We start from the raw sequence: 25887 nt of genomic DNA on the forward strand, positions 1-25887 counted from the left end.
ATTCGCAACCACGCGGACGAAAATTCGACGCAGTGGTTGGGGCGAGCCTGCAGGCAACAGGCAAGAAGCGGGTGCGGCATCCAACCAACAACGGCCGCCGCCCTCCCTTGCTGGCTTTTCGTTTTGATTTTTTTGCGTGCTTGCATCTCTCCGTCACATTTTCATGGGTGGTGCCCTGCATCTCTCCCCTCTCTTCGTGCGTGCGTGCATCCTCTTGTCGTGCATGCGTGCTTCCCCCTTCTTGTGTGCGACTCTCGGACTGTGCAAGCAAGCAAACAAGCAAGCAAGCAAGAACCTCGAACGTGGTGCTGGCCAACGTCGTAACGCGAGCTCGCCTTCCTTCTTCGAGGTTTGTAGTTGGCTGTTTGGTCGTGTGCGGTTCGTGCCCTTCATCACATCACATCAACCACACACAACTGTTGCATGCATCCATGCGTGCATGCACGCATCAAGCCAACCAACACGTACCACATGCACGCACGCTTGGTAGCTTTGCTTGCTTGCAAACAAAAGAAAGCAACGACTTCCAAACTGCTCGTTGCGATCCACTTTGCGTCGTGATGTGACTCGGACATTTTCCACACCAATGTTGTTGGATCCTCACCACCGCATCATGTCTCACCATCGTGTTGCCATGATGACTGCCTGACTGCTGCTGCCGTTGGTGCTGCTGCTTCCCCTCCAGCCATCTCCGTCCTCAACTCGCTTTCCTTGTGCTCCACGTTCCCTTCCTTCTCTCGCCTTCGCTTCGCATCTGACCTGGAACCAAGCAACCGTCTCCAAGGTAAGAAGCAGTCATGTCATTGCCGTCATGTTGTCTTGCTGTGGTGTTGTCTTGCTGTGGTGGTTGCTGAGCAGTGGCAACAACACACACACACACGCACACGCACACAACACACACACGCATACACACGCACACGCATACACACGCACACACACACACACACGCACACACACACACTTGGTTCTCATCCACGCACGCATGCACATCCACACATGCACATCCACACATGCACATCCACGCACGCATGCGCATGCACTCACACATTTCCACGTAGCATGGATGCAAGCCAAACTGGGCCAGAGCACCAGGTGTTGACAAGCGTGAACGCACCGCAGACGGCAAGCGCGAATGCACCACCAACCTCGTCCACAGGCATCCAACAACCGGCAACACACCCCAACAACACCATCTCCGACAACACCACCCAAGTGGCACCCAGCACACAGAACGCCAACGGCAGCATCCAACAACAGCAACAACAACAGCAACAGTTGCAACACGCTGCACACACACCTTCATCGTCGCCGTGTGGCCTTGAACTGAGCGACATGCCACTGCCGCCTGCCAAGTTGCCTCCCTCGCCCCCAGCTGGAGCCCCCGACGCCCCACTGTCCTCGGAGCAGCCTTTGGTCAGCCAAGCAGAACCCACAGCACAACACACCACCACCGGCAGCAACAACAACAACAGCGACGACAACAGCAACCACGACGACAACAACAACGACAACAACGACAACAACAACAACAAAGGCAACGACAACAACGACAGCGACAACAGCAACGATAACAGCAGCCGTAGCATCGACACCAAGTCTACACTTGCATCTTCAAACCAAGAAACGCCAGCCACGGGCAGCTCCGCCACTCACGCCGCCAGCCTGCCGTCCTCAGCATCATCGACATCAGCGTCCATATCCTCGCTGCCCAAGCACCAGCTGGGCAATGGGCGCGCCACTTCCACCAGCAGCGATGTCACCACGGCCTCCCCTGTGACCAGCGCGCCCGAGAAGGATGATGGCAGCAATGGCGACAATGATGATGACGAGCAACAAGGCAAGAGGGCCAAGCTCGAACGCGCAACCACATCACAACATCAGCAACAGCAGCAGCCTGCTGCTCTCGCAGCATCAACCACAGTAGGAGCCACAGATACCCCGCAGGAGGACCCGCAAGAAGTGGCATTAATAAGGTGTGCGTATGCGTGTGCGTGTGCGTGTGCGTGTGCGTGTGTGTGTGTGTGTGTGCGTGTGTGCGTGTGTGTGTGCGTGCGTGCGTGGCGTGTTTGTGAAGAGAATTTGTGTAGAGGATTTGTGTGTGTGAGTGAGTGATGCAGTGCAAGGCAACGTGGGAGATATATGTGTCAGCGAGTGGGTGGGAGCGTGGTGCGTGTTGTGTGCGTGTGTGAACAGACAACACAACCTGTGAGTGGTATTGCGCACTCACCTGCTGACGCGCGTCGACGTTTGCTCCGGCATGACCAGCTTGCCAGGGCCTGATTCGAAGCGACCAAAGCGTACAGAGGACACAGAGGACAACAGCAACAACGCCGATCAACGCAGCGCAACTGGCACGACTCTCAGCGACGATAACAGGAATACCAGCAAGGACACGCAACCGTCTTCTCCAAGAATACGACAACAAGAAGACAAGGAGCAGCAGCAACAGCAACCGCAAACAGAACAACAGCAACAACAACAACCTGAACAACAACCGCAAACAGAACAACAACAACAACAACAACAACAACAACAACAACAACCGCAAACAGAACAACAACAACAACAACAACAACAACAACAACAACAACAACAACAACAACAACAACAACAACAACAACAACAACCGCAAACAGAACAACAACAACAACAACAACAACAACAACAACAACAACCGCAAACAGAACAACAACCGCAAACAGAACAACAACCGCAAACAGAACAACATCACCACAAACAACAACCGCAGCAGCAGCCGCAACAACAACACGACGAGGCGGATGATAGCGCCGACGTACTGGCGAATGCACGAACTGTCGGCCAGGAGTTGAGTCGCACACAGTTGTCCCGGCGCTTCAACGAGCTGCGGTTTGGTGACAGGGTGAGTCCACACATTGGAGTTTCTGCTCTGACTTGCGTGTACCTGGCTGCTGGGTGCATGCGTGTTTAGACGTTCATTCTGCGTGAGCTTGTCCACTGACAACACATGCCAGATTGTGTGTGTGCGTGTGTGTGTGTGTTTGTGCACTTGTGTGTGCACGGTGGGAGAGTACGCAGTGGATACCGCAGGGCTTGAACAGTGAACATGGTGGTGGTGGTGGTGGTGGTGGTGGTGGTGGTCGCGTAGTGAATTGTGTGCGCATGTGTGTGTGTGTGTGTGTGCATGCGTGTGCATAGCCATGATGGACTTACCTACTTCCTGACACATGCACTTGTCCATGGTATGCTCGTGCTCATGCTCATGCTCGTGCCCCACACAGGTGCGCTTGAAGCCCACTGGCACAGGCAGCAAATCGGACATCACTGTGAAGCGTCCGGAGCTGCTGGGCAAAGAAGGCACCATCATATCCGTGCCGACATACCCCACAACCTGGCTTACCATCAAGATCGACGAGACGTCCGAGTCCATCAAGGTAACGTGTCCATTTCCAGCCTCTCCGCCACCACCACTAGAAGTGCATGCATGCATGCATGCGTGCGTGCAAATGCATACACACCAACGCTTGCTCTCTGTTCTCTCTCTCTCTCTCTCTCTCTCTCTCTCTCTCTCTCTCTCTCTCTCTCTCTCTCTCTCTCTCTCTCTCTCTCTCTCTCTCTCTCTCTTCCCCCTCCCAATTACCCATTGTTCTCCTTTTTATCTCTGCTTGTTATTCGCCCCCGTTTGTTTGTTATTTGCTCTACAACTGAGGGGTATTGTTCAAGCCTCCACGGCAGCTTTCAGCTGACTCAGCATAACTCCACCACAGCTGTGGTTGGCAGCATGAACCTGACCCCATGTGCACACACGTGCGACGTCGCCCCTTTCTCTCTTCTTGTTCTGCCTGTTTTCCTGACCGTTCTTCCCCTTCTACATACACCCCTCTCCTTCCCTGGTCACTTGTCCCTCTCCCCCAAGTCTTTGTCCCCTCCTCTCGTTGTCTCAACCACACACTCTCGCACAAACAAGGTGCTGCTGAAGCAATCTCGCTTTCTCCCACCACGTCCACTGCACAATCTCTTCCCCCCGCTCTCTCTCTTTGACCCAATCATACTGACCAAAGACAAGACATGCTCGCCTCTCCCCCCTCCTTCCCTCCCTTGTCAGTTGGCGCTGAATTATGCTTGCTTCTTTGCAACCGTTGCGGTTGCTGTTGTTATCGCTGTTGCTCATTTCCATCTTCTCACCTTGTGCTCTTATGACCATCACCCACCAACCCACCCACCATGTGGCCGCCGCCCGCAATCTACCCTCCTGTGCCTGTCCGTGGACTGCGCCCCGGTTATGGCTCGCACCCGCCTCCCTCCCACGCGCCCGCTTTGCATCCCTCACCCTCCACGCACTTCACTGTGCTTCCTTCGTCTCACCACAACCCCCACCACTCAACACTTGCCACCAACCGCGTTTCCACCGTCATTCCCGTTCGTCCCTTTCCTGCTCCGCGTCCTGGGACCTCCTACTTTTACGCCGCCTATCGCGCACACCGCGCATCTGCTTTTATTTCGGTTTCTTCCTCTTCCTCCGTGCTTGCACGCACCGCTGTTCCCTCGCGCCGTGTTGGCAATGCTGCCAATCTTCGCCGTGTCAATTCTCGCCGTGCCTCGCGTGTGTTCTCGACTGCCCCATCGCGTTTCGTTCCCGTGCGCCGCCCAACACCAACCACAACATCTTCCGCTTCAACTGCGCCACTTGTCTCTCCTGATCCTCCTGCTGTTTCATCACATCTGATGGCATCTACTGTGGCGCCGTCTCTGCACATTCCACCTCATGTGACCTCCCCTTCTTCGGGGCCACCCTCGCCCGTGATGCGTGTGATGCCTTGCCGTCCACGAACACCGCCCCGTTTTGCATCCACGACAACTGGCTCCTCATCCCCTTGTGCTTCTACCCCGTCATCCCCCACCTCAATCACCGCCATTCCTTCTCCCTCCACTGCTGCCACTGCTCCCCCGCCGCGCACACGTCCTTCTTCGTTTTCTGCTGCTTCTTTTTCTGCTGCTTTGTTTTGTGCTGCCGCTGCCGCTGGTGCTTATCCCACTGATTTTCCTGCATCTTCCATACCCCTGCACCACCCACCCATCTATGTTTACCCTACACCTACCCGCAATCCGCTCTTCCCCACCTTCCTCCCTCCCCACGTGCTCGCCCCTGTCCCTGCTCCTGCGCCTCCTCTACAACGCGGCCCGCAGGTTCGCTCAAGCAACATCCGCCTCACCGACCCACGCCTTGCCAAGTACGTGCACACGGAGCGCCTTGCGCGCTCCATTTTCTTCAACCAGCTGCGCGTCGGCCTTCGTGTGTATGTCCTGAACAAACCGCGCGACTCGTACCCGCAAGGCACCAACTTCAGCAAGCAAGGCCAGCTCGGCATCATCGAGAACATCCCAGAGTACCCCGGGTGCGTGCATGCAAACGCTTTCGAAGACGCGCGCGTGTGTATGTGTAAATGCACGCGTGTGTGTTTGTATGACTGTGTGTGCGTGTGAGAGTGTGTTTGTATGTGAGTGAGTGTGCGTGTGAGTGAGTGTGTGTGTGTGTGTGTGTGTGAACTGGAGATGTTTGCAGGCCTTTACACCCGGGTCTACTTCATATCTCCTCTTGATGACTGTCTGTTTTGTGTTGCTTGCTGCTTTATCTCTGCCCCTCTGTGTTGCGTGCTTGCATGCATGCATGCATGCATGTATGCCTGCGCATGCCATATGCCCTCACGGTGCCAGCATGTCGCCCACAATCTCTTGGTCTCACCACGCCATGCTCCTGCGTGCCACTCAACGATGCATTCTCCAACAGCACGTGGCTGACAGTGCGGCTGGACGGCAAGAACACGTCTGTCAAGGTTCGCTCCTCCCGAATCTCCATCGCCAATCCCGAGGACCTGCCCTCCGATCGTGAGCTGCGACTTGCGCTCGAGCGCGCGCGCCAGAAGGCCGAGGAAGCCCGCAAGCGCCCCGCACCATCAAGCGGCCGCAGGCGCCGCACACAGGGCGGCAACAGCGACAACGACGACGACGGTGGTGACAGCGGTGGCGACGAGGGTGGTGCTGCTGCGAACGGAGCTGCATCTGGACGTGCGCGCGGTCGTGGTCGGCGCAGCAGCGGTGGTCGTGGCCGTGGCCGTGGCCGTGGCCGTGGCCGTGGTAGCACGAAAAAGGGGCGTGCTGCTGTCCGTCGTCGGGCGAGTGAGCGAGGCCAGGCAGCTGTGGGCGCACCGGCGTCCTCTGCTCAGGGCCAGCCTCCAGCTGCTGCCACCGCCAGCAGCAGCGCCTACCCCGCCGATGGAAACGTGAGCACTTCCTTCATGTGTCACGCTGTTGCTTCCACTGTGCTCAGCATGTGTCACGGCCATCTTTACTTGATTGATTGCACACCCTCAGCACACGCTCACACCCGCTCACGCGACTCATCACCCGCTCACGCCATCTTGCAAACACACACATGTCACATCCCACGCTCACGTCACACGCTCACGCGTGTCACAGATGGCGATGATGACGCAGCAGGTGATGATGGCGTACCAGCCATACACGATGCAGCAGTTGTCGCAGGTGTACCCAGGCATGAGCCATCAGATGTCGCCGTTTATGCCTCCTGGCTGGACTGTTCCTCCTCCCCAACAGGACGATCCGAACATGCATCACGCCTCGGTGCTGCCGCTGCCACAGCAGCCACAACAGCCACAGCAGGCGGCTGAGCTTCACCAGGCTCCCCAGCATCAGGTGTCGCCACAGCACCAACGGACACCACCGCCGCCGCATCACATCCCGTCGCCGCCGCGTGGGGCTGTTCCCCACCCTGCAGCTGCCCATCTCCCGCCAGTGGGCATCTCGCCGCAGCGCCAGCAGCAGCACTCGCAACACCCCCACGTGCAAGGCTCGCCCCAGCACCACCGCCACCACCACCACCACCAGCAGCAGCAGCAGTACCAACAGCCACCACCACCGCATCAGCCTCCTCAAGCTCATCTTCACCATCCCCACCATCATCAGCAACCGCCGCAGCAGCACACCTCGCCTCAGATGCCACAGCCAGACATGCACCCGCACCACGCCCCAGACAACTGTGAGTGAGGTTGCTCACACACTGTGTGTGTGTGTGTGTTTGCATTGACGTTGGTTGTTGTCCTTGACGCGTGCTCATTGCGCTATTGCGTGCGTGTATATTCTGACTAACCCTCTCACCACGCACCTCACAATGACCACGGCTTGCACTGCCATCCCCGTCTTCCAACAGACGTGCCCCCAAACCCGGCCATGCTGTCCCCACGTCGGCCCATGCCGCAGGACACCGCTCTTCTCTATTGCCGCGACATTGTCATGCCAGCCCTCATCAACCACCGCCTCTCCTGGCCGTTCCTCAACCCCATTCCCCAAGAACACCTGGTGCGCGTGTGTGTATGTATATGTGTGTGTACGTGTGTGTGTGTGCCGTTTCGCGTGCAACATTTACTGTTCTTGTTGCTGCTTGCATTGTGTCTGTGTGACACCTCTGCCCACCACCTTTGCACAACTCACGTCCCTCTGCACACAACTCACGTCGCCGACCCACTCTGAACAGGAGCGGTTTGAGACCGCCCGCCAGCTGCAGGTTGCGTACAACACCAACACGCTGCCGAGCTTCAACTTGCTGCACAGCCGCATCCAGAGTGGCGCGTACACCAATGCCCTCTCCTTCATCAACGACATTCGAGAGTGCGTTGGTCGCAGGGCTGGCGCGTGCTTGATATGTTGAGAGTGTGATGTGTGGTTTCTGTGCTGTGGTGGAATGTTGAATGTCACTTGTGCTTGCAAGCATCGTTTCATGCGCTCACAGCAAGACCCCCTCCTGTTGTTGCACTGTTTTGTGTGTTGCTGGGTGGCTGAACTTGCCTGTCCGTCCGTCTGCCTGCCTGACCACTCATCTTCGTCTGTGTCTCCCTGTGTCTTCAGGCTGTTCCGCGCGTGCTATCTCTACTTCTCTGCCGACCAGTCGTTCATGGAGCTTGTCATTGAGCTTGAGATTGTGCTCGACCACTGTCTCGCCCGCGCTCCAAGGGTGAGTAGTGAAACGCATGATGTGTGTGTGTGTGTGTGTGTGTTGTGTGTGTGTGTGTGTGTGTTGCGGTGTGGTGATGGTGCATCGTTACTTTCTTTTTTTCGCCACGTCTTCCTTGCTCACTCTGCTGGCCATTTGCTCCTCCCTTCCCACAAACTTCCCACCACAATCGCTTCAGGACATCATGACGGCATCGTCTGGCCCACACGAGATGTAACTGCTGGAATGCGCCATCGGCACGTTCTCTCTTTCGGTGCTGCTGACAGGCACCCATGACAACCTGTCGATGACGCACCTGCGCTGCTCTACGTACACTGCGCTTGCTTCGGTCTGTCCTCGTGGTTTGACTGCTTCCCTCGTCTTTCGTTCTGTCTTTCCTTCCTTTATGGATGTGTGGTATTTGCGGCTGTGCTGCTTGACCTGCCCTCCCTCGTTCTCCCCTCCTTCCCCTTGTTTCATTCACTTTACTTCTTCCCCCTCTTTCTACCTGACCTACATGCCAACATGCTTGCTTGCTTGTGTCTTGTGTTTGTTGTGCACAACGTGTGTGTGTGAGGTTGTGTGTGAGTTCTTGAGCTCTCGTGTCGGCATGTTGTTGTCTGCCAGCTGGTAGCATGTTTTGGTGCACCACTTCGTCACACGTCACACAACACACAAACTGTAAACCCTACCACCCGTTGGGATGACCACGATGAAGAGGGTGAAGCGGTGAAGGACAGGGAGCAGATGCAACGAGCTGGAGGTGTCAGGTCAGTGTGAGGTGACAGTGAGTGAGTGCACAGCTTGTGCTCTTCGCTCGGTCCACTGTCCTCCATTCCCCACTGCCGTTGCGGAATATTCGATGGAAGTGTTCATAACTTTCTACAATTCAAGGCACGAAAGCTGCTGTTGGTTGCTGCTGTGTCTTGTTTGACGACGAGTGGTGCAGTGGCAGCGGACGACAGGAGGAAATGAGCTTTACATCGCGCCGTGTGCGGCGATTGCATGTTGGTGAAGCAATTCACCGCATGCAGGAGTTGCTCAAGCGCAGTCCCACAGCTCTTCCCTTTACAGACGTGAGTGATTCTGTTCGTTTGCTATATGTGTGTGTGTGCCATGTGTGTGAGTGTGCTTGTGCGTGAGTGAGTGTGCTTTGTGTGTGTGCTTTGTGTGTGTTTACGTGGTTGCGTTTGTGTATGAGTGTGCGTTTCTGTGCATGTATCCGTGTGTCTGTCCCTCTTTCTGTGCAAAAGTCTCGTGTTGGACGCATTTTGCAGGCAGGCATTGGTCTCACATGGCCTTTTTTTGGCTCGCCATGCATTCCCGTTATGTGGTGCAGGTGTTGCAACAACTTGAGCTGACCGAGTACCCAGAACAACAGATTGAGAAGCTCAAGCACGAAATCAACGAGCGAGACTCAAAGCTGCACTTGGAGGTGAGCGTCAGTGTGAGCGTCGTGATGATCACGAGCACGCACGGATCTGTTGCGTCCATGTTTCCAGAAGATGCTGGTGCTCACACGCATGCTTTGTCCCTGATTTGCGTGGGCGCATGAGCAGGATGGGTATGTTGCATTTCAACCGACATATGACGTCAAGAACAAGCAAGAGCTGTTGGACAAGCTGAAAGAGTTTGATCAGAAGGGCCTCGGCGGCATGCGTGTTGACGAGCTTGACGTATGTTCAGTGCTCTCTATCGTTGTTTTATTTCTGCAAGCGCTGTATGCCGCTGACTGATCCTTACTGACTGACTGACTGACTGACTGACTGACTGACTGACTGACTGACTGACTGGATGACTGGATGACTGACTGACTGACTGACTGACTGGATGACTGGATGGCTGACCCACTGGCACACTCACCTTGTGTTTTACACCCATGTCACCCATGACACATACACACACACACACACACTCTCTCTCTCTTGCTTGATGTCCTTGTGGATAGGGGTCATACGATGGAGTGTTGTTGGATGTGGACGAGCTCAAGGCAAAGGATTTGGTGTACTGCATCCACAACAAGACGGATCGTGTAGATGTGCTTTTCTTCAAGGACCCGGCACTGCGGGTACACATTGACAAGGCAATTGTGAAGCGATGGCGCATGGGTAAGCAATGTCTGCAGCTGCATGTGAAAAGCCATCAGAGCACATGGCAGGGGAGGGCGGATTAGGTTGCATGTGCGAGGGGTGTGTGGGGTGATAGAGGGATGACAATGGAAGTGTGTTTGATTGATTGATTGATTGATTTGGGAGTGTGTGAGTGAGCCCAATTCATTTGCACCATACCAACGAGTGTGTTGTGTGTGTGTGTGTGTGTGCGTGTGTGTGTATGCTTTGCAGAGAGTGTTCAGGGCAAGACAGACAAGGAACTCAAGCAATATCTAATCAATGGTATGTCAGGCAGGCTTGAGCGCACTTGTGTGTGCGCATGTTGTGTCTGTGTTGTGTCTGTGTTGTGTTGTGCTGTGTTGCGCGTGTTGCATGGTATGTGCTGGTACTCCTTTCCCTCCCCTGCTCACTGACAGCACCATGCATGTGCCTTTGTCTGTGTTTCATTCGCCCGTGCTCTTGCGTCTTCTCCAGCCCAAATGAAGCCCCTACAAGTCGAGAAGATACCAAAGGTGCGACATGCTCGCTGCTGGCATTGCTATTGTGTGCGGTTGCTGTGTGCTGTTGGTGTTGTTCAACCTGCTTCTTCTTCTCCACCCAACGCACACACACACACACACATACACACACACACGCACACACACACGCACACACACACACACACACACACACACACACACACACACACACGCACGCACACACACACACACACACACGCAGAAGCCCGTGGCGAAGGACGGGAAGAAGAAGCGGAGACGACGGCGCGACGCAAAGCGGTCGCAGCGCGTGCTTGCGGGCGTGCACCAGTTCATCAACGCACCAAAGCCTGTCTCTTCACCGCCGCCATCATCGTCGTCTGCAGCGTCAGCGTCCTCGGCACAAGCAGCAAAGGCCAGCAAGTAGTGATCGCTGCACCGTCAACCACACACACACACACACACACACACACACACACACACTCCCTTGGTTCATCAACATATGCGACTTGGCGTGTCACTATCTAATGTAAGCAATCGAGCAAGCAAGCAAGCAGAGTTGCAAGTGAAAGGTGCGATGAAAGGTCGTTCGTGGAATCTCATTGTCGGAAACAACACACAAACACAAACACAAACGCCCAAGCCTAACTGACGACCTTGCAATCGTTGTGTTACATGTTCGGTGGGTGTGGCAGCAGCAGCAGTAGCAGCGTGCAGGTAAGGTCCCAGCCCGGCAGGAAAGAGAAGAAGGACAACAGCAGGAGATACAAGGGCAGCAGCAACAACCCCAGCAGCAGCAGCGCGATGTTCAGGCGTAAACACCAAGAGGGCGGCGATGAAGCCAAGCAGTCGCAGCAGTCGCAGCACGGCGACGACGGCACCATGGTGATGCCGACGGCAGTGGCAACGCACCTGTGGGAGGCCGACGTGGCCACCCTGGAGAAGGTGGGCGAGCTGTTCACGGATGTGGCGCCACACTGGCGGTTCGTCAACCACAGCAGCGGCGAGACCATCGCCCTGCGGCTGTTCCAGCAGGGCGAGGACGCACTGTACCTGAAGGAGCTTGGCGGCCCGCGGCAGGTGCGCGTGGACGACGCCTGGCTGGCCATCTCCGAGGACCCGGACGAGAAGTGGAACATGGCTCGCATGGGCCTGCGCCTGCGCTGGGGCGCCAACATCTGGGAAGGATCCTTCAACGAGGACAAGACGGTGTGGTCGAGCACAACCGGTTACCTGCGTCACTGCTCGGACAAGTACGTCTGGCGCGAGGTCCTGGGCACGGGCAAGACTTTCACCTTTGTGGAGACACGGCGCGACGGCCCAGGCATCGTGCACCTCCACGACCCGTCCCGCCACCTCCACGTTCGCCTCACGCCGACAGTGATGCAGTTCAACACGGCCATTGGCCAGGTTGGCCAGGAGTCGGAGTGGCAGGTCATCAAGCGCGGTGCGTGTGTTTGTTCATGCGTGTGTGTGTGCGTGTGTGTGTGGATGTATGTGTGTGTGTGGATGCATGTGTGTGTGGATGCATGTGTGTGTGTGTGTGTGCGTGTGTGTGTGTGTGTGTGCGTGTGTGTGTGTGCGTGTGTGTGTGTGTGTGCGTGCGTGTGTGTGTGTGTGTGGATGCATGTGTGTGTGTGTGTGTGTGTGCATGTTTGCTTGCCCCTGCTTGTGTACATATTCGCGTTCATCCATACCTGCCTGCATCTCCTGTGTGTATGTATCGTTCACTGAGAGCTCAGTCTGATCCCACCTCCCTTCCACTTCAACTCCAATACACTCATCATATGCCGCGTGCTTCCGTGCTCACACCTCGCCCTCTCTCCCAATACCCACACGCCACCTCTGCGCACACACGCTCGCAGGCCACTGGACAGATGACGGCGAGAGTGCCCTGACGCAGCAGCGGCTGGGCCAGATGTGCCTGTCCACGTGGTCTGTGGACGACGTATGCGACTTCTTCACCGCGCTCGGCCTCAAGACGTGCGTGCCAAAGGTGCGGCAGCTTTCGCTCGACGGCCTGACCCTGCAGCGCATCGACGACAGCGACCTGAAGGATGAGCTCGGTGTCACCAGCGGCATCCTCCGCAAGAAGGTGCTGGCCAACATATCACGCGCCGTGCACACCACCCAGTACGAGCAGCTTGCCCCGCGCCCCGCCACCGCCAGCAACGCTGGCACCGGTCCTTCGGCCGTGTACACGGCAACGGTCAGGACCACCACGCCCGCAGCCCATCCGCCAAGCACAAAGGCGGCTGCACCAGCGCCACCACAGCCGGCATCGAGCGACGACAACAACGACGAGACCAGCGCAGGTATTGGCTCGCACGCGTCGCGTGTGGCGGCCAGCCAAGCCGCGCGCAGTGACGGGGACAGCGGCCGCGATGGTGCGACGAAGAAGGAGGGCACGGTGTTCCTGTCGTACACGTGGAAGTACCAGGAGCGAGTGCGCGCGGTTCGGGACAAGCTTGCGGACGAAGGGTACGCCACGTGGATGGACATCCAGCAGCTCTCTGGCGGGGACAACCTCCTTGCGCAAATTGATCACGGCATCCGCACGTCAGACGTGGTGGTCTCGTTTGTGAGCTCCGAGTACTCCAAGTCGGACTACTGCCGCAAGGAGGTGATGCTTGCTGAGAACCTGCAGAAGCCAATCCTCTGTGTTCTCGTGGAGCCCGCGCCGCGCATTCCCTGGCCGCCGACCGGCCCAAGTGAGCACTTTGTTTTGTGTGTGTGTGTGTGTGTGTGTGTGTGTGTGTGTGTGTGTGTGTGTGTGTGTGTGTGCGTATGTGTTTGTGTGTGTTTGAGTGCGGCTGTGTATGTGTGTGTGCGTGTGTGGTTTTATTGCAGTCACGTGACACTTGATATCCGTCTGACCACCCCACTTGTCCTCACCATCACCGTTGACCCTCTCCTTTCCGTCCACCTCCAACAGTGGGCCCCGTGTTTGCCGGCGCGCTGTACATCGAGTACTTCAACGAGGAGACGATTGCTGCCGTTGTCCGCGGTGTCACCGATCGCATCAAGCAGGCCCGCGCTCTCAAGGATGCTGCCAAGGACTGATGCTGCCCTGCTTGGGAAGCGCAGGAGGCCGGGGGTGTTGGGTTGTGGTGGTGATGTTTGTGCGTGATTCATGCATATCCGTGCGTTTGATTTACTTGTGTGGGTGTGCTGTTATCTCAGTGTTTTCCATTTGCTTCACGTGTGATTGTGTTGCGGATTAATGGTCGGTTATTATGTTACAGCAAAAGAGGGGAGTAACGCCAAAACACGGCCTGTATGATGATGCAATAGTTTGTGTACATGTATGCGTGTGCGTTTGGGATGTATGTGCTTGTAAGAGTGTGTACATGTGTGTGCATGTGTGCGTCGATCAAAATAAACCGTATGTTCCCTTCGACACCAAGCCGAACATCACGGGGATGTGTTGAGCATTGGCACGAGTGTGCAGCGGAGAAAGGAGAGAACGCCATCGCCAGCAACCAGCGCAGCCGTCTGTTCAACAAAGTTGTGCACATATACGCGCCGCACATGCGCACCTGGTGTCGTTGATGGGAAGTGGAGAAGCCGTGGTGTGTGCACGTGCGAGTGAGTGAGTGCGAGTGAGTGTGTGTGTGAGTGAGTGAGTGAGTGAGTGAGTGCGTGAGCGAGTGAGTGAGTGAGTGAGTGAGTGAGTGAGTGAGTGCCGTGGCGGCCTTCCTTCCAACACAGTCACAAGAGCACACTAGATGTTCGACGACCTGCACCATCACATAACTCCGACAGCAAACACGTGACAAGACAACACACAGGGCAGGTCAACATGGCCCTCCGTGCCACATCACATGGCCCTCCGTGCCACATCACATGACACCACCACATCATGTGACCACGCACGTTTGATGCGTCGAAGACAGGCAGCGAGTGTGTTGAGGTGCTGGCGCTCGTTCGCATTCAGCGCATTGTCTGCAAGCGGCAGTGGCGGCCATGAAAAACACCTGAACACAACACGTTTGGCGCAAGCAGGCGGGAGGGAGCGAGTGTTGTGTTGTGTTGTGAGTGAGCGAGTGAGCGAGTGAGTGAGGGTGAGGATATATATGTGTGTGTGTGTACGCGCTGTAACGTGCAAAGTGAGAGTGAAGAGCATGCGATAAAGTGTGTGAGCAAATTCCAGCACGCATGTTGCACATACGCGGTGTATCTCATCCGCCACCTTCACGCGTGCGCACCTGTCATTTGCATGGCCGTCTTCGCCCTTTGTTCGATCATGGAATCGGAAATTTCGTCCACCCAACTTCGCGTTGAGCTCTTGCAGGTACAGCGCTGTCTTTCCCATCTGCACATTGTCAGACAGGGGGGGGGGGGGTCGTGTCAGCTCACACGAGATGGAGATTGGTACAGGTGGGAAAGTGCAGTAAGAAACGAAGTACGCACACAGACACAAACAGACAGATACGCAGACACGCAGACACACACACACACACACTTACATACACACGCATATATACTTACACACACACACACACACACATACACACACCAGCTTGTGTCGGGGCCAGGTGGCGTCAAAGGGGAGCGGGAGAGCAAAGCATTCTTCGCTGGCCATAAATTCCTGCGAATCGCTCCACACGTTGACAGCGAGAGACCACGCGCTGTTAGAGCGCACGCGGTGCAGCCAATACGGGGGTAGGTACAGGAGGTCGCCCGGGTGGAGGGTCACGTGCATCATGTCGCGCGCATAGGCGGCCTCGACGTCACGCCACGCGTCCTGTGGAAAAAATGGGGGAGCGGGGAGGGGCACGTGTGTCAATAGGCAGGCCGGGGGGCGGGCGGACGGGAGCCATCGACGCACGAGGCACAGTCGGGGAGGTGAAAGCGCTACGCGGCAGGCAAACACGCGAACACACAAACATGGACAGACAAGTGGAGAGCTGTCTTCCTCGCACACAAATAATATTGCAGACAGACAGACAGACGGCTAGCCAGACACACAGAGAGACAGACACACAGACAAGCAGACAGACACACATACATACAGACAGACATACATACAGACATACATACAGACACACACACATGCACACACACAGACACACACACACAGACACACAGACAGACAGACAGACACACACACACACACAGGCGCAGTCATCTCACGGCAGCCTGGCGATAGAGCGGGTGCAAGCTGGAATGAAAGCGAACACGCGCATCAATGAAGGTGGGCGGGAGAATGGTGAACGTCTTGGTGCCTGCAAGCACTGCATAGACGTTGTGGCTGGTGTCGTAATGCAGGGCCGCCGTGGTGTTGCCGTTACCGATCCACACATTGATGTGAGCAGGGGCATCAGCATCCTCCCGCACGGCCAGCGTGCTCAAGTTTGCCACGTCTCGCAGCCGCTGTTTGTCAAGCATGACCTCAGCCGGGCCCGATGCGTACCGATACATGCCCTCGATGGTGTCCCACTTGCTGTCATCCAAGATGGTGGTCAGCCTGGCCAGAGATTCCTTGTACGCCTTTCGAGTCACTTTGCTCCCATACCGATTGCTATCCTCCAGCAGCATGGCTTCATTAAAGTACAGGAACTCTGACGATGATCCCTGGAACGACGACGGTATTGAGCAGAGACAATATCGGCGGAGACATCAATGCATGTGTGTGTACGTGTGTGTATGTGTGTGTATGTGTGCGCGAGAGAGAGGATGGTCGTGAAGCAAGAGAGCGCTTGTGGCAAGCAAGTCACGAAGGGAGAGAGAGAAGAGCAGACTACAATGCAGTTGAGAAGCACACCGTGGTGTCACAAAGCATCCCGCAGCCAGTGTGGCCAGCAGGCGTCACCGAATTCCGCCTAGTATCTCCACATACCTGGTATTTGACGGGAACCGCCTTTGACAACTTGGTTGCCAGAGACAGTAGTGTCCAGCCGAAGCAAGGCGCAACCTCGTGCAGTGGAACCCCCTCAATCACAACTGGCGCGTTCATGCCCTGAAGCTGTGCATGCGGAAATCAAAGGGGGATGGTGATGTCGGGAACAGAAGGTGACAAGTGGGCAGAAGTACACAGAGGTGAGCGCATCGGTGAAAGCATGTCACGCACACACACACACGAACATACAAAACACGGACACAAGCTATACATAAGCTGTGCACAAGCTGCACGGACACACACATCGACAGACAGACAGACAGACAGACAGACACAGACACAGACAGACAGACAGACACAGACACACAGATACACGAACAGAAATACAGAGTCATACCTGTTGAAAGATGTCTGGCTTGTAGGAGACGCGCAACTCGGACGCTGTGCCAGAGGTAAAGAACAAACCCACTACCCAAGCCACAAAGGTGACACCTAACAGCATCAACACTGACCTGAACGGTGTCATCATCATCTGCTGCTCACCGCCTTCGCCGTCGCCACAACCACGTCTGCCACCGCCACCGACAGGTCTGCCAGCCACTTCAAGTTCTGAACATTGTTGGAAATCATTCGCGAAAATTCAGCAACATAACGGAACGTGATGAGCAGCACACACAAGCACAAGTGGCGCATCCTGCGCGATGCCATCCTCAAGGCAGCGCAGGCAGCCAAGCAGCAGCAGGAACAACCGCAGGAACAAAGGGAGCCCCAGGAAGAAGAAGGTGCTGCTGTGGATGATGCCTCTGTACGGCGGTTTCAGTCGTATGGTCTCGTCACATCGCATCGCGTCGAACCTGGAACAATCAATCGTGCGTCGGTGTCGTGTGGTTGTCGCGTTGTGGCGACGTTGTTGTTGTGGCCTGTGAAGCTGCATGAAGTTGTGTGTGATGTGACATGACTGCTGTCTTGTTTGTGACCTGTGTTTGTAACCTTTGTCTTGGTTTTCCACAGTGAGCTGACCGGGAGGATGTTTTGTTTTGTCTTTTGTGTTTGTGTGTTGTGATGTGATGTGATGTGACATTTTTGTGTGGCAGGCATCGCGTTTAGTGGGAACGGCACAGTGCTTGCAGACAGTGCGGACCAGGATTCAGACGTGCTGTTGGGAACATGGCATCGGCACGACGCGCCTGGGTTTGACTCGTTTCAACCCCTCGTGTTTCACCTCAGGCCAGTCGTCACGCTACAAGACATGCTTGGCTTCAACAACACTGGCAACGTGTGCATTTGGCCCTCGGAGGAGGTGCTGGTGCACTGGATTCTCTCCCAACCTGGCGTGTTCAAAGGCTTGCGTGTGTGCGAGATTGGAGGCGGCATGGCTTCTCTTGCTGGGCTTGCTGTTGCCATCAACGAGCAGGTCAGTAAGTGGATGGAAGCAGGGCTGGTAACTGCAATGCAGCGCGAGGCATTGCTTTGGTTCGTCGCAACACACCTGCAAGCTGTGTGGTTCCACTAACTGCCGATTTGTTTGGCAGCACGAATGATTCACTTGCGCATCCAAGCATTTTTAATGTAATCACTTACACTTTCAAGCTCACGCGCGTGCCTGTTGACGCATGTCATGTGAATTCATCGCCTGGCAGGCGGAGGAAGTTGTGTTGACAGATGGAAACGAGAACAGCATGTCATGCATCCATGCCACGTTGGCTGCCAACCGCGGCGCCTTTACAACTGAAAATGTGACTGCCCAGCGCCTTGACTGGACACAGCCTGCGCACTATCAGCACTTGCAGCACAGGTGAACGTATTCTGTGGATTTGTGTGTGTGGGGTTGTTGATGTTGTTGATGATGTTGTTGTTGTTGTTGTTGTTGTTGTTGTTGATGTTGTTGTTGTTGTTTTTGTTGTTGTTGTTGCTGCTGCTGCTGCTGCTGTTGTTGTTGTTGTTGTTGTTGTTGTTGTTGTTGTTGTTGTTGTTGTTGTTGTTGTTGTTGTTGTTGTTGTTGTTGTTGTTGTTGTTGTTGTTGTTGTTGTTCATGCACGTGTTTCGTAGGAATGGATTGCTTCTTCTCGTATCAAACATCCGTCTCATCAACAACTCATATTAATAATAAACACCACAGGTTTGATGTTGTGCTGTGTGCAGATTGCTGTTTCTTCGACGAATTTAGACCGGCATTAGCAGAGGTGCATGTGTGTGTGGGTGTGTGAGGACGCACGGGTCCACGACTGTGCCCGCTTGAGCCTTGTGCAAGTGAATAGGTTCGTCTTGCTTGTTCTCATCGCCACTTTGTTTTGGATGTGAAGGTGCTCCAAACCATCACGCGACCGAGTGGGCATGTCCTACTCATTTGTCCCGAGCGAAGGGGAACACGATCCGCCTTCCTTCAGCTTGCATCAGGTGTGGCGACAGTGGCTTCATGTGTCTCGTCACATACAAGTGTGTGCTTTCACATACAAGTGTGTGCTTTCACATACAAGTGTTTGCACACATGTTCCCCCCCCCACACTCACTCACACACACACACATACACACACACACATACACACACACACACACTCACTCACTCTCTCTCTCTGTCTGTCTGTCTGTCTCTCTCCCTCTCTGTCTCTCTCTCCCTCTCTCTCTCCCTCGAACGTGCCCAGATCGGTTTCGTGTGGAGGAAATTCCGAGTTTCGATGCAGAACTCCAGCGACAACACGAACATGTACTTGCAAGCAACCCCAAGTATGAACCAGACATCCACTTCCCAAAAGCAGCCAAGCTCACCCCTCTCAAGTAGCATCTCAACTCTTGTCAAACCAGCCTCATATGCCTTGTTCTAGCTTGTGTATGTGTGTGTGTGTGTGTGCGTGTGCCTGTGTGTCTGTGTGTCTCTGCGTGTGAAGGCGCTGCGTCGCAAGCGTGTACAGTTTGCAAGTGCTGTGCGCTGTTGTTTTCGTTTATTTCCACGCACACACGCGTGACCTCCAGTCTTGTACACAAGCAAGCAGACGCCCCCTTTGCACACAAATACATAATCGACAAGCTGAAAAAGGCGACTTGCTTCCTTGCTCGCTGTTTTGCTGACTCAAAACAAGACAAGGGAGGAAGCAGGAATTGATGTGATGGCACCAGTTGCTGCAGCACTACCAACACTACTCTACACCACACGCTCACAACATGCAGAGCTGGAGTGTTGCGCGCAGCCTTGCTGCGTCCTCTCGCAGCAGTTGCATGGTGTTGTGCAGCGACTGCACATGTACGCGCGGTGATCGGGTTGTAGTTCTCGCTGGGGTTGTGGCAGGCGGTGCGGTGGGCAGAGCCGTCACAGTGACGTGCATCGGTTGATGTATCCTGCTGTGTCGCATGCGCACTGTGTCGTTGGTCTGGCCACACGCTTCGGTGTCTCCAAACGCGTGTCGCCCATCCTTCTCACCAACACCTGCACACGTGATGCTGTGCCTGCTGTCATCGCTGCTGGCCACGCTGCCGTCGAGCTGTTCGTGGCAGCGACAACGACGACGACTGCTATCATCATCCCTCTCACACGGTTCATCACCTAATCTCTCACCCTCGCCACCACGATCAATCTCACCATTGCCACCATTACCACCACCGCAATCATCTTCATCACCACATCCACCTTCACCACCCTCCCTGCCGTCCACACCACCACCACCACCACTACCAGCCATATCCAGCTGCCGCTGCTGCCGTAGAATGATCTGTCGCTGTACCTGCAATGCCATCCGCAGCTCGGCAATGGTCCGTGTCGACATCTGCAGCGCCTCCAACACGGGCTCCATGCTCTCGCTCACACCGCCAGCACCAACAGCACGTTCGTCGCCACCGCATCGTCCACCACAACAAACATCATCGTTCTCGGCACAACCGTGACCGTGAGCGCGCTGGCCACGGTTTGGTCCGCGCCGCTCGGCGCTGGTGCACAGCGATGACAACGACGATGACGATGAACTTGACGATGGCGGTGGTGTTGGCGGCAACGATGCTGCTGACACGATGCATGGTGGGGAGGAGAGAAGTGCGGAAGTATTTGGTGATGATCTTGCACTGGATGGCGCTGGGGTGGGTGGAAGATTGTCTGCGAGCAACACCTGCTGCTCCTTCTTTTCAAATGAAGCAGACGCATGCTGTGGGTGCGGATGCAGCGAAGGGTGGCTGCTCATGCTGCGTTCATCCTCATGTTGCACACTGCCGTATCGTGTGCCGTGTGTGTCATGCGTGCGCGTGCGTCGTTTCTCCATTGCACGCAATTTGGTCACGAGTTTCAACAAGTCTGCGTTCTCCGCTGCCAGCCGCTGCCGTTCTGCGTTGCATGTCTCAAACATGGTCCTCCAAAACACAGCGTCTGTGTCTTCCTGCGACAGAGCTTCGCGCCTGCTGGCAGGCATGGGTGATGGTGGTGGTGAAGAACGCTGCGCACTGACAGGCAGTCGAAACAGCGGAGGAGAAGTGTGCGGTGTTGCTGTTGGTGGTGATGCTGGTAGTGGTGTTGGTTCTGATACAAGAGCTGTTGCAGCTTCCAGCGAGGCTGTGCCGTGTGATGCTTGGCTCAATGGGACAGGCTGAGGTGAGATGGAGTGCTGGCGGGAGGTATGCTGTGGGTCGGGCCACATCTTGAGCAGCTTCTGCGTGGATCTGCTGCTCTCACGGAGACACGCGGTGACGAAGGTCAGCTTGTTGCAAGTGAGTTGCTTCGTCAACTCGAATACGTCGTGTGGCACCATGCCGATCAGGTCTTGCCCATTCATTGTCAGCAGCACTTCTCCTGCATCGAACATTGCCGAAGCAGAGACATGGAATGTACATGTGAGCGTTGTGGACTACTTTGCATCACACTCTTGATTCAAGAACACGAGCACTGCAAGCACGGTATCATTGAGCGTGGCGAAGGTGCAGCTACAGCGTAAAGTGCGCAAGTTCCAAAAATCGTGCAGTCACACACATCACAATGTCACAATCGATCGACGCATGCACCCCAGGAGACGTATGCTCTCTGGTACAAACCAACCTTGTTCGAAGCCAGCAGATGAAGCCAGCGTGCATCGGCGACAGCGCACAACTTCCACCACCAGATCTTGCAGCGCTGGCACAAAGGCAGATGCCAGCACCAACCCCTGTTGTATGTGTGCGCAAATGTGTGTGTGTGTGTGTGCGTGTCGAGGGCAGGGTTGGAAGTGAGAATGTGAAGCAAAGCACGATACCCCGCTCGTACGAGCATGCGTTTGCACTCTCGTAGCGCCATACTCCCCCCTGCCCCAGGTCAAACGATCACAGTGGTGCGTACGATGGCGTCGTTGTGCTGGTGCTTCACGACGCTGCGAATCTGGAAGCCAGAGAACCCAGCGTGTTCCCATGCCGTCAGCTTGTCCTCGGGAACGCTTGCCAGTGCCACAGCGCTTGTTGCTCTCAGTGGTGTCAGGCACGCCTTCATCGACGGTGAAGGACGCGACGCCGGCGTTCGAGGCGGCGTCCGCATCACTTTTGCCAGCATTCCCCCTGCTTGGTGCACTGCTTCCTCATCGCCGCTGCCGCCTTTCGCTGTCATCATCATTGCTGGTTGGTCCTGCCACCAAAATTTCAAATTGCAGAATAGCTTGCATATCTTCACCTACATTTCTACAACCGCACCAGCGCTGATGAAGAGGATGAAAAGATGACTTTGCGTTGGCCTCCTGCTTCATCGTCGTTGTCGCCGCCTTCGCGGCGGGTTGTGCTTGGCTCTGAGGAGCAGTGGCAGCCCAGGGCGACAACAGCAGCACCGCCTTCCAGTGAAGATGAGGTGATGTGCGTTGGGTGGAATGCGGTGGTATCTCGTTCCTGGTTGGAGCAGGAACTGCAGCGCGGAGTGAGTCCAGTCCTGAAGGCTCGCAGACAAGAAGAAGCATTTATTGAAGAGGCTGTCAACGATGAGGACGAGGATGAAGAAGTCCAAGCGGGCATGCTGCTCCAGCAAGCCGCGTGCAGCTGGTCCTGTGTTTGTGCATTGACCACGAAAGCAATATTGAAACACAGGCCCCAGCAGGAAACGATCAGTGGTCCTGATACGGGAGCAGGCCGTACGTACGAAAACCAAGGGCGCTTGCACTTGACTGTGCTTCGGCCGGGCAAATCACCGCATGCGCCTGCAGCAGTGCTGACTCACAGCCCGCTTCCAACGTATGGTGCGTACGGGTTCTACAATGCTCCCGTTCTGTGTGTCAGCGGTTCCGTGGCTTTGTGGGGTTGAGAGTTTTGCAGTTCTGTGCATCAGCAGCTGTGCGGTTGCGGTATGTGTGTGTGTGTGTGCGCGCGTGCTTGCGTGTGTGTGTGTGTGTGTGTGTGTGTGTGTGTGTGTGTGTGTGTGTGTGTGTGTGTGTGTGTGTGTGTGTGGAGTTGAAGTTTTGTGCACATAAGTGCCACTTGATGTGGCTCGGAAAAGGCATGTGTCTCCTCCAGTCCTGTTGACGTCTCTCAAACCATGCCTCTTGCTCATGTTTGGTTGGCGATGCTGCAGAGCAGCAAGTGCGGCTGTGCTGCCAGAGCGAGCGCATCGTGGTCGCGGCTGTTGAAGACGAACGCAGCAGCAGACACCAGCAGGGCGAAGTAGGAGCAGACGTCCTGTTTGAGGCCGCAATAGCCGCAGAGCAAACAACAAGCACAAGACCCACAGTCACAGGGCAAGCAGAGCAACGAAGTGAAGCGGGTATGCTCGCCTGGATTCCAGTTCCCTTTCCACGCTTTCGCAAGATCAAGCAGCTGGCTTGTGGCAAAACACACAGCATGGTGCTGGACACGCACGGCGATGTCTGGGCATGGGGACGCGGCGGTTTTGGCCAGCTTGGCCACGGCTCCATCCACGACGAGCCAACTCCAAGGTCTGTGTGTGTACGTGTGTGTGTACGTGTGTATGTATGTATGTGTGTGTGTGTGTGTGTGTGTGTGTTGTGTGTGTATGTGTGTGTGTCGTGTATGTGTGTGTGTGTGTGCCTGTGCGTGTGAGCATGTACCCCTCAGTATGCAACCTGCAACTGCTCAATCCCATTCGGGTCCCTCACTGCGCTGACCTCCAGGCCAGTGGAGGCGCTGCAAGGCATGTGCATGTCCATGATTGCTGCCGGTGGGTGGCACTCGCTCGTTCTCTCATCTTCAGGGGATGTCTACTCATTTGGCTGGAACAACCACCACCAGCTCGGTCCGTTTGGTGCTGTGTTCATTGTGGCCATTGCATTGTGTTCATCGTGTGCATGTGTGTGCGCATGTATATGCGTGTGTATGCGCGTGTGTAGGTGTGTACACGTCGACTGCGTTGACGTTTAGCGTTTATCTTATATGTTACCGCGCCTGCAACTGCTCGTATCTACTGCGCATGACAATTAACATCTCTGAACCATGCAGGCCGGGACACGACGGACACACCGCCTGCAGTGCCAGGGCTGATTGAGCTGGAAGAAAGCAGTGACAGCACGGCTGACAACGAACAAACTCATTCTCTCCGACATGGCGAGGACGGTGCGTGAGTTTCTGTTCGTTCTGAGTCGTGTTTTATGTTGGCTTGCGCTGCATTGCACTGTTTATGTATGGCACAGTGAATGTGTTGTGAGATCCGTGTATTTGCATGGCTTATGGTAGCTTGTGCTTCACCGATATCAATCTTGCTGACACTCTCTTCTCTCCCTCACCGGTCGTGCGATGGCAGTTGTTTCTGTTGCATGTGGATCTGCTCACAGCTACGCCGTCACATCTGTCGGGCAGGTGTTTGGCTGGGGCTGGGGTGAGTAAGCTGCCATGTTTGTATGTGTGCATGTACGTGTGCGCGTGTACGTGTGCGCGTGTACGTGTGTGCACTTGTGTGCGTGTACGTGTGTGCACGTGTATGTAAGTGTGCGTGTGTGTGCGTGTGTGTAAGAGTTGTGTAAGTGTGTATGATTGCGCTGAATAACCGTGCCTGACTGATTGATAAAACCTCTGCCGCGCTGCTGCTTTTGTTTCACAGCTGAGCATGGGCAGTTTGGCCCAAACACAAAGGAGAGTCATGTGATCAAACCAACCGTCATTCCCTTCCTTCAACAACACACTGTACGTGTCTCCCACCACGTACGCTTGCTGCAGTTCATGCTTGTGCGTTCGTGGGTGTGTGGGTGTTTTCGTGCGCGACTGATGGTTTCTTGCTACGATACGCACACAGAGGCACACACACACGCGCGCACACACGCACACACACACAGACACACACAGACACACACTTACTCAAACGCACACACACTTACTCAAACGCACACACAATCACATGTGCACGCTACAATGTCAGGTTCGCTGTATTCTGTCTCAGCATTCAAGCTGGGGAGGTGTTTGTCTCCTTGCCAAAGAATGAAACCATGCCGTCAGCACAGACACCGGCGAACATGCACCCGCTATGGTTATGTAGTCCTTCTTCCTCCTCCGCCCCCACTCCCCTTTGTTTCTTCGCTACACGTATCTTGTTTACTTTACAACTGAGAAGAACAAAGCAAAGTGGTTGGCGAGTCAAGGTATGGTCGCTGCCACCATTTCGCGTACGTACACGACTGGCCAATCAAGTAACGTTGCCAACAACAAACACAAGAGTGGCAAGCTTTGCTTGGTAAACGAACAGAAACCCTTTTGCTCCACAAACCCACACACACACACACACACACACACACACACACACACTCTCTCTCTCTCTCTCTCTCTCTCTCTCTCTCGGTCTCACACACACACACAATCCCTCTCTCTCTCGGTCTCTCAGCATCTTCTTTGAGCTTCTGCCTCACACACACACGTGTACACACACACACACACACACACACATACATCTCACATGTCTGCACTGGTGACCTCCAGTGAGGCGTTGGCCAGCACGAGCGACACTTCATCCTCCGGGTTGCACGCCACGTGCGCTGCCGCAACCACCAGCCGATGCCGCCCGCTTTCGCACAGGATCGGGATGGCAAGCGTGTGTGCCGGCTGCTGGTTTCCGGAGCTGTCGCGCAGCATCACGGGCTGTGCATCCCACACCATCTCAGGCCCGCCGTCGCTCGTGAACGACTGCGCAGACGCCGACGGCCCCAAGCTGGCCCCATCACCACCACCACCACTCGATACATCACCACCTGGCACAGCTGCGGTGTGATCGCTCCTGGTGCTGGTGCCTTCGTCCTCGTCATCTTCATCTTCATCAATGACGATAACAGTTGGATGCGCGGGCTTTGCTGGGTCCTCCACGCACCGCACGAGCAGCCGGACCGGTGTTCCGGGCTCTTCGCTGCCCTCCGCCGCCTGCAGCACCTGGTCAGCTCCAACCACACCTGCAGCATCAAGCTCAAGACCTGTAAACGTAAACGCACAGGGCGAAGGGGGTGTTGTGTTTGAGAGAAGCAGCAGCAATGACAAGAGAACAGTGAGTTGGTGGGCAGGCACACGACAAAGGCCAAATACAACGTTGAAGCGCGCACAGAGAGAGAGAGAGAG

The 25887-nt window shown here is 55.4% G+C and overlaps 10 protein-coding genes across 10 annotated transcripts in view; 6 read left to right on the forward strand and 4 right to left on the reverse strand.

Moving 5' to 3' along the window:
- Nucleotides 1–142: 142 nt before the first annotated feature.
- PTSG_05256 (uncharacterized protein) lies at nucleotides 143–4094 on the forward strand (the record flags this gene model as incomplete). Its single annotated transcript, XM_004993774.1, has 7 exons — nucleotides 143–349; nucleotides 686–784; nucleotides 1059–1973; nucleotides 2266–2881; nucleotides 3261–3413; nucleotides 3722–3786; nucleotides 4085–4094. Exons 3-7 carry the CDS (start codon nucleotides 1060–1062, stop codon nucleotides 4092–4094), a joined length of 1758 nt encoding a protein of 585 aa, XP_004993831.1. The 5' UTR covers nucleotides 143–349; nucleotides 686–784; nucleotide 1059.
- Nucleotides 4095–4203: 109 nt separating this feature from the next.
- Nucleotides 4204–8225, forward strand: PTSG_05257 (uncharacterized protein; the record flags this gene model as incomplete). Its single annotated transcript, XM_004993775.1, has 8 exons — nucleotides 4204–4779; nucleotides 5167–5375; nucleotides 5768–6260; nucleotides 6457–7036; nucleotides 7208–7356; nucleotides 7532–7665; nucleotides 7903–8008; nucleotides 8187–8225. The coding sequence occupies 8 exons, from the start codon at nucleotides 4204–4206 to the stop codon at nucleotides 8223–8225; spliced, it is 2286 nt and encodes a 761-aa protein (XP_004993832.1).
- Nucleotides 8226–8875: 650 nt separating this feature from the next.
- Nucleotides 8876–11061, forward strand: PTSG_05258 (uncharacterized protein). The gene is made up of 7 exons (XM_004993776.1): nucleotides 8876–9063; nucleotides 9327–9422; nucleotides 9547–9663; nucleotides 9936–10095; nucleotides 10330–10380; nucleotides 10573–10610; nucleotides 10819–11061. The coding sequence occupies exons 1-7, from the start codon at nucleotides 8959–8961 to the stop codon at nucleotides 10999–11001; spliced, it is 750 nt and encodes a 249-aa protein (XP_004993833.1). The 5' UTR covers nucleotides 8876–8958; the 3' UTR covers nucleotides 11002–11061.
- A 124-nt stretch (nucleotides 11062–11185) lies between these two features.
- On the forward strand, nucleotides 11186–13975 carry PTSG_05259 (uncharacterized protein). The gene is made up of 3 exons (XM_004993777.1): nucleotides 11186–12021; nucleotides 12440–13285; nucleotides 13510–13975. The coding sequence occupies exons 1-3, from the start codon at nucleotides 11250–11252 to the stop codon at nucleotides 13635–13637; spliced, it is 1746 nt and encodes a 581-aa protein (XP_004993834.1). The 5' UTR covers nucleotides 11186–11249; the 3' UTR covers nucleotides 13638–13975.
- Nucleotides 13780–17060, reverse strand: PTSG_05260 (uncharacterized protein). Its single transcript, XM_004993778.1, has 7 exons — nucleotides 16814–17060; nucleotides 16417–16542; nucleotides 15711–16151; nucleotides 15094–15321; nucleotides 14783–14889; nucleotides 14451–14551; nucleotides 13780–14113 (listed from the first exon to the last, which is right to left on the reverse strand). The coding sequence occupies exons 1-7, from the start codon at nucleotides 16946–16948 to the stop codon at nucleotides 13989–13991; spliced, it is 1263 nt and encodes a 420-aa protein (XP_004993835.1). The 5' UTR covers nucleotides 16949–17060; the 3' UTR covers nucleotides 13780–13988.
- Nucleotides 17038–19438, forward strand: PTSG_12284 (uncharacterized protein). Its single transcript, XM_004993779.1, has 6 exons — nucleotides 17038–17285; nucleotides 17511–17830; nucleotides 18057–18211; nucleotides 18536–18599; nucleotides 18720–18813; nucleotides 19059–19438. Exons 1-6 carry the CDS (start codon nucleotides 17078–17080, stop codon nucleotides 19193–19195), a joined length of 978 nt encoding a protein of 325 aa, XP_004993836.1. The 5' UTR covers nucleotides 17038–17077; the 3' UTR covers nucleotides 19196–19438.
- A 425-nt stretch (nucleotides 19439–19863) lies between these two features.
- PTSG_12285 (uncharacterized protein) lies at nucleotides 19864–20201 on the reverse strand (the record flags this gene model as incomplete). The annotated part of the gene is made up of 2 exons (XM_004993780.1): nucleotides 19864–19892; nucleotides 19967–20201. The coding sequence occupies 2 exons, from the start codon at nucleotides 20199–20201 to the stop codon at nucleotides 19864–19866; spliced, it is 264 nt and encodes an 87-aa protein (XP_004993837.1).
- A 67-nt stretch (nucleotides 20202–20268) lies between these two features.
- PTSG_05263 (uncharacterized protein) lies at nucleotides 20269–21967 on the reverse strand (the record flags this gene model as incomplete). Its single annotated transcript, XM_004993781.1, has 4 exons — nucleotides 20269–20407; nucleotides 21031–21184; nucleotides 21428–21533; nucleotides 21704–21967. The coding sequence occupies 4 exons, from the start codon at nucleotides 21965–21967 to the stop codon at nucleotides 20269–20271; spliced, it is 663 nt and encodes a 220-aa protein (XP_004993838.1).
- A 77-nt stretch (nucleotides 21968–22044) lies between these two features.
- On the forward strand, nucleotides 22045–24769 carry PTSG_05264 (uncharacterized protein; the record flags this gene model as incomplete). The annotated part of the gene is made up of 7 exons (XM_004993782.1): nucleotides 22045–22580; nucleotides 22913–23273; nucleotides 23469–23590; nucleotides 23794–23907; nucleotides 24095–24169; nucleotides 24392–24474; nucleotides 24707–24769. Exons 1-7 carry the CDS (start codon nucleotides 22073–22075, stop codon nucleotides 24767–24769), a joined length of 1326 nt encoding a protein of 441 aa, XP_004993839.1. The 5' UTR covers nucleotides 22045–22072.
- Nucleotides 24770–25233: 464 nt separating this feature from the next.
- PTSG_12286 (uncharacterized protein) overlaps nucleotides 25234–25887 on the reverse strand; it is a gene marked incomplete at its 3' end in the record, with an annotated part of 28915 nt that continues 28261 nt past the window's right edge. Inside the window, exon 47 of the mRNA XM_004993783.1 lies at nucleotides 25234–25745. Coding sequence (XP_004993840.1) covers nucleotides 25234–25745 — 512 coding nt within the window. The remainder of the gene's footprint in view (nucleotides 25746–25887) is intronic.

Source organism: Salpingoeca rosetta (assembly GCF_000188695.1).
Source record: "Salpingoeca rosetta unplaced genomic scaffold supercont1.12, whole genome shotgun sequence".
Classification (NCBI taxonomy): domain Eukaryota; class Choanoflagellata; order Craspedida; family Salpingoecidae; genus Salpingoeca; species Salpingoeca rosetta.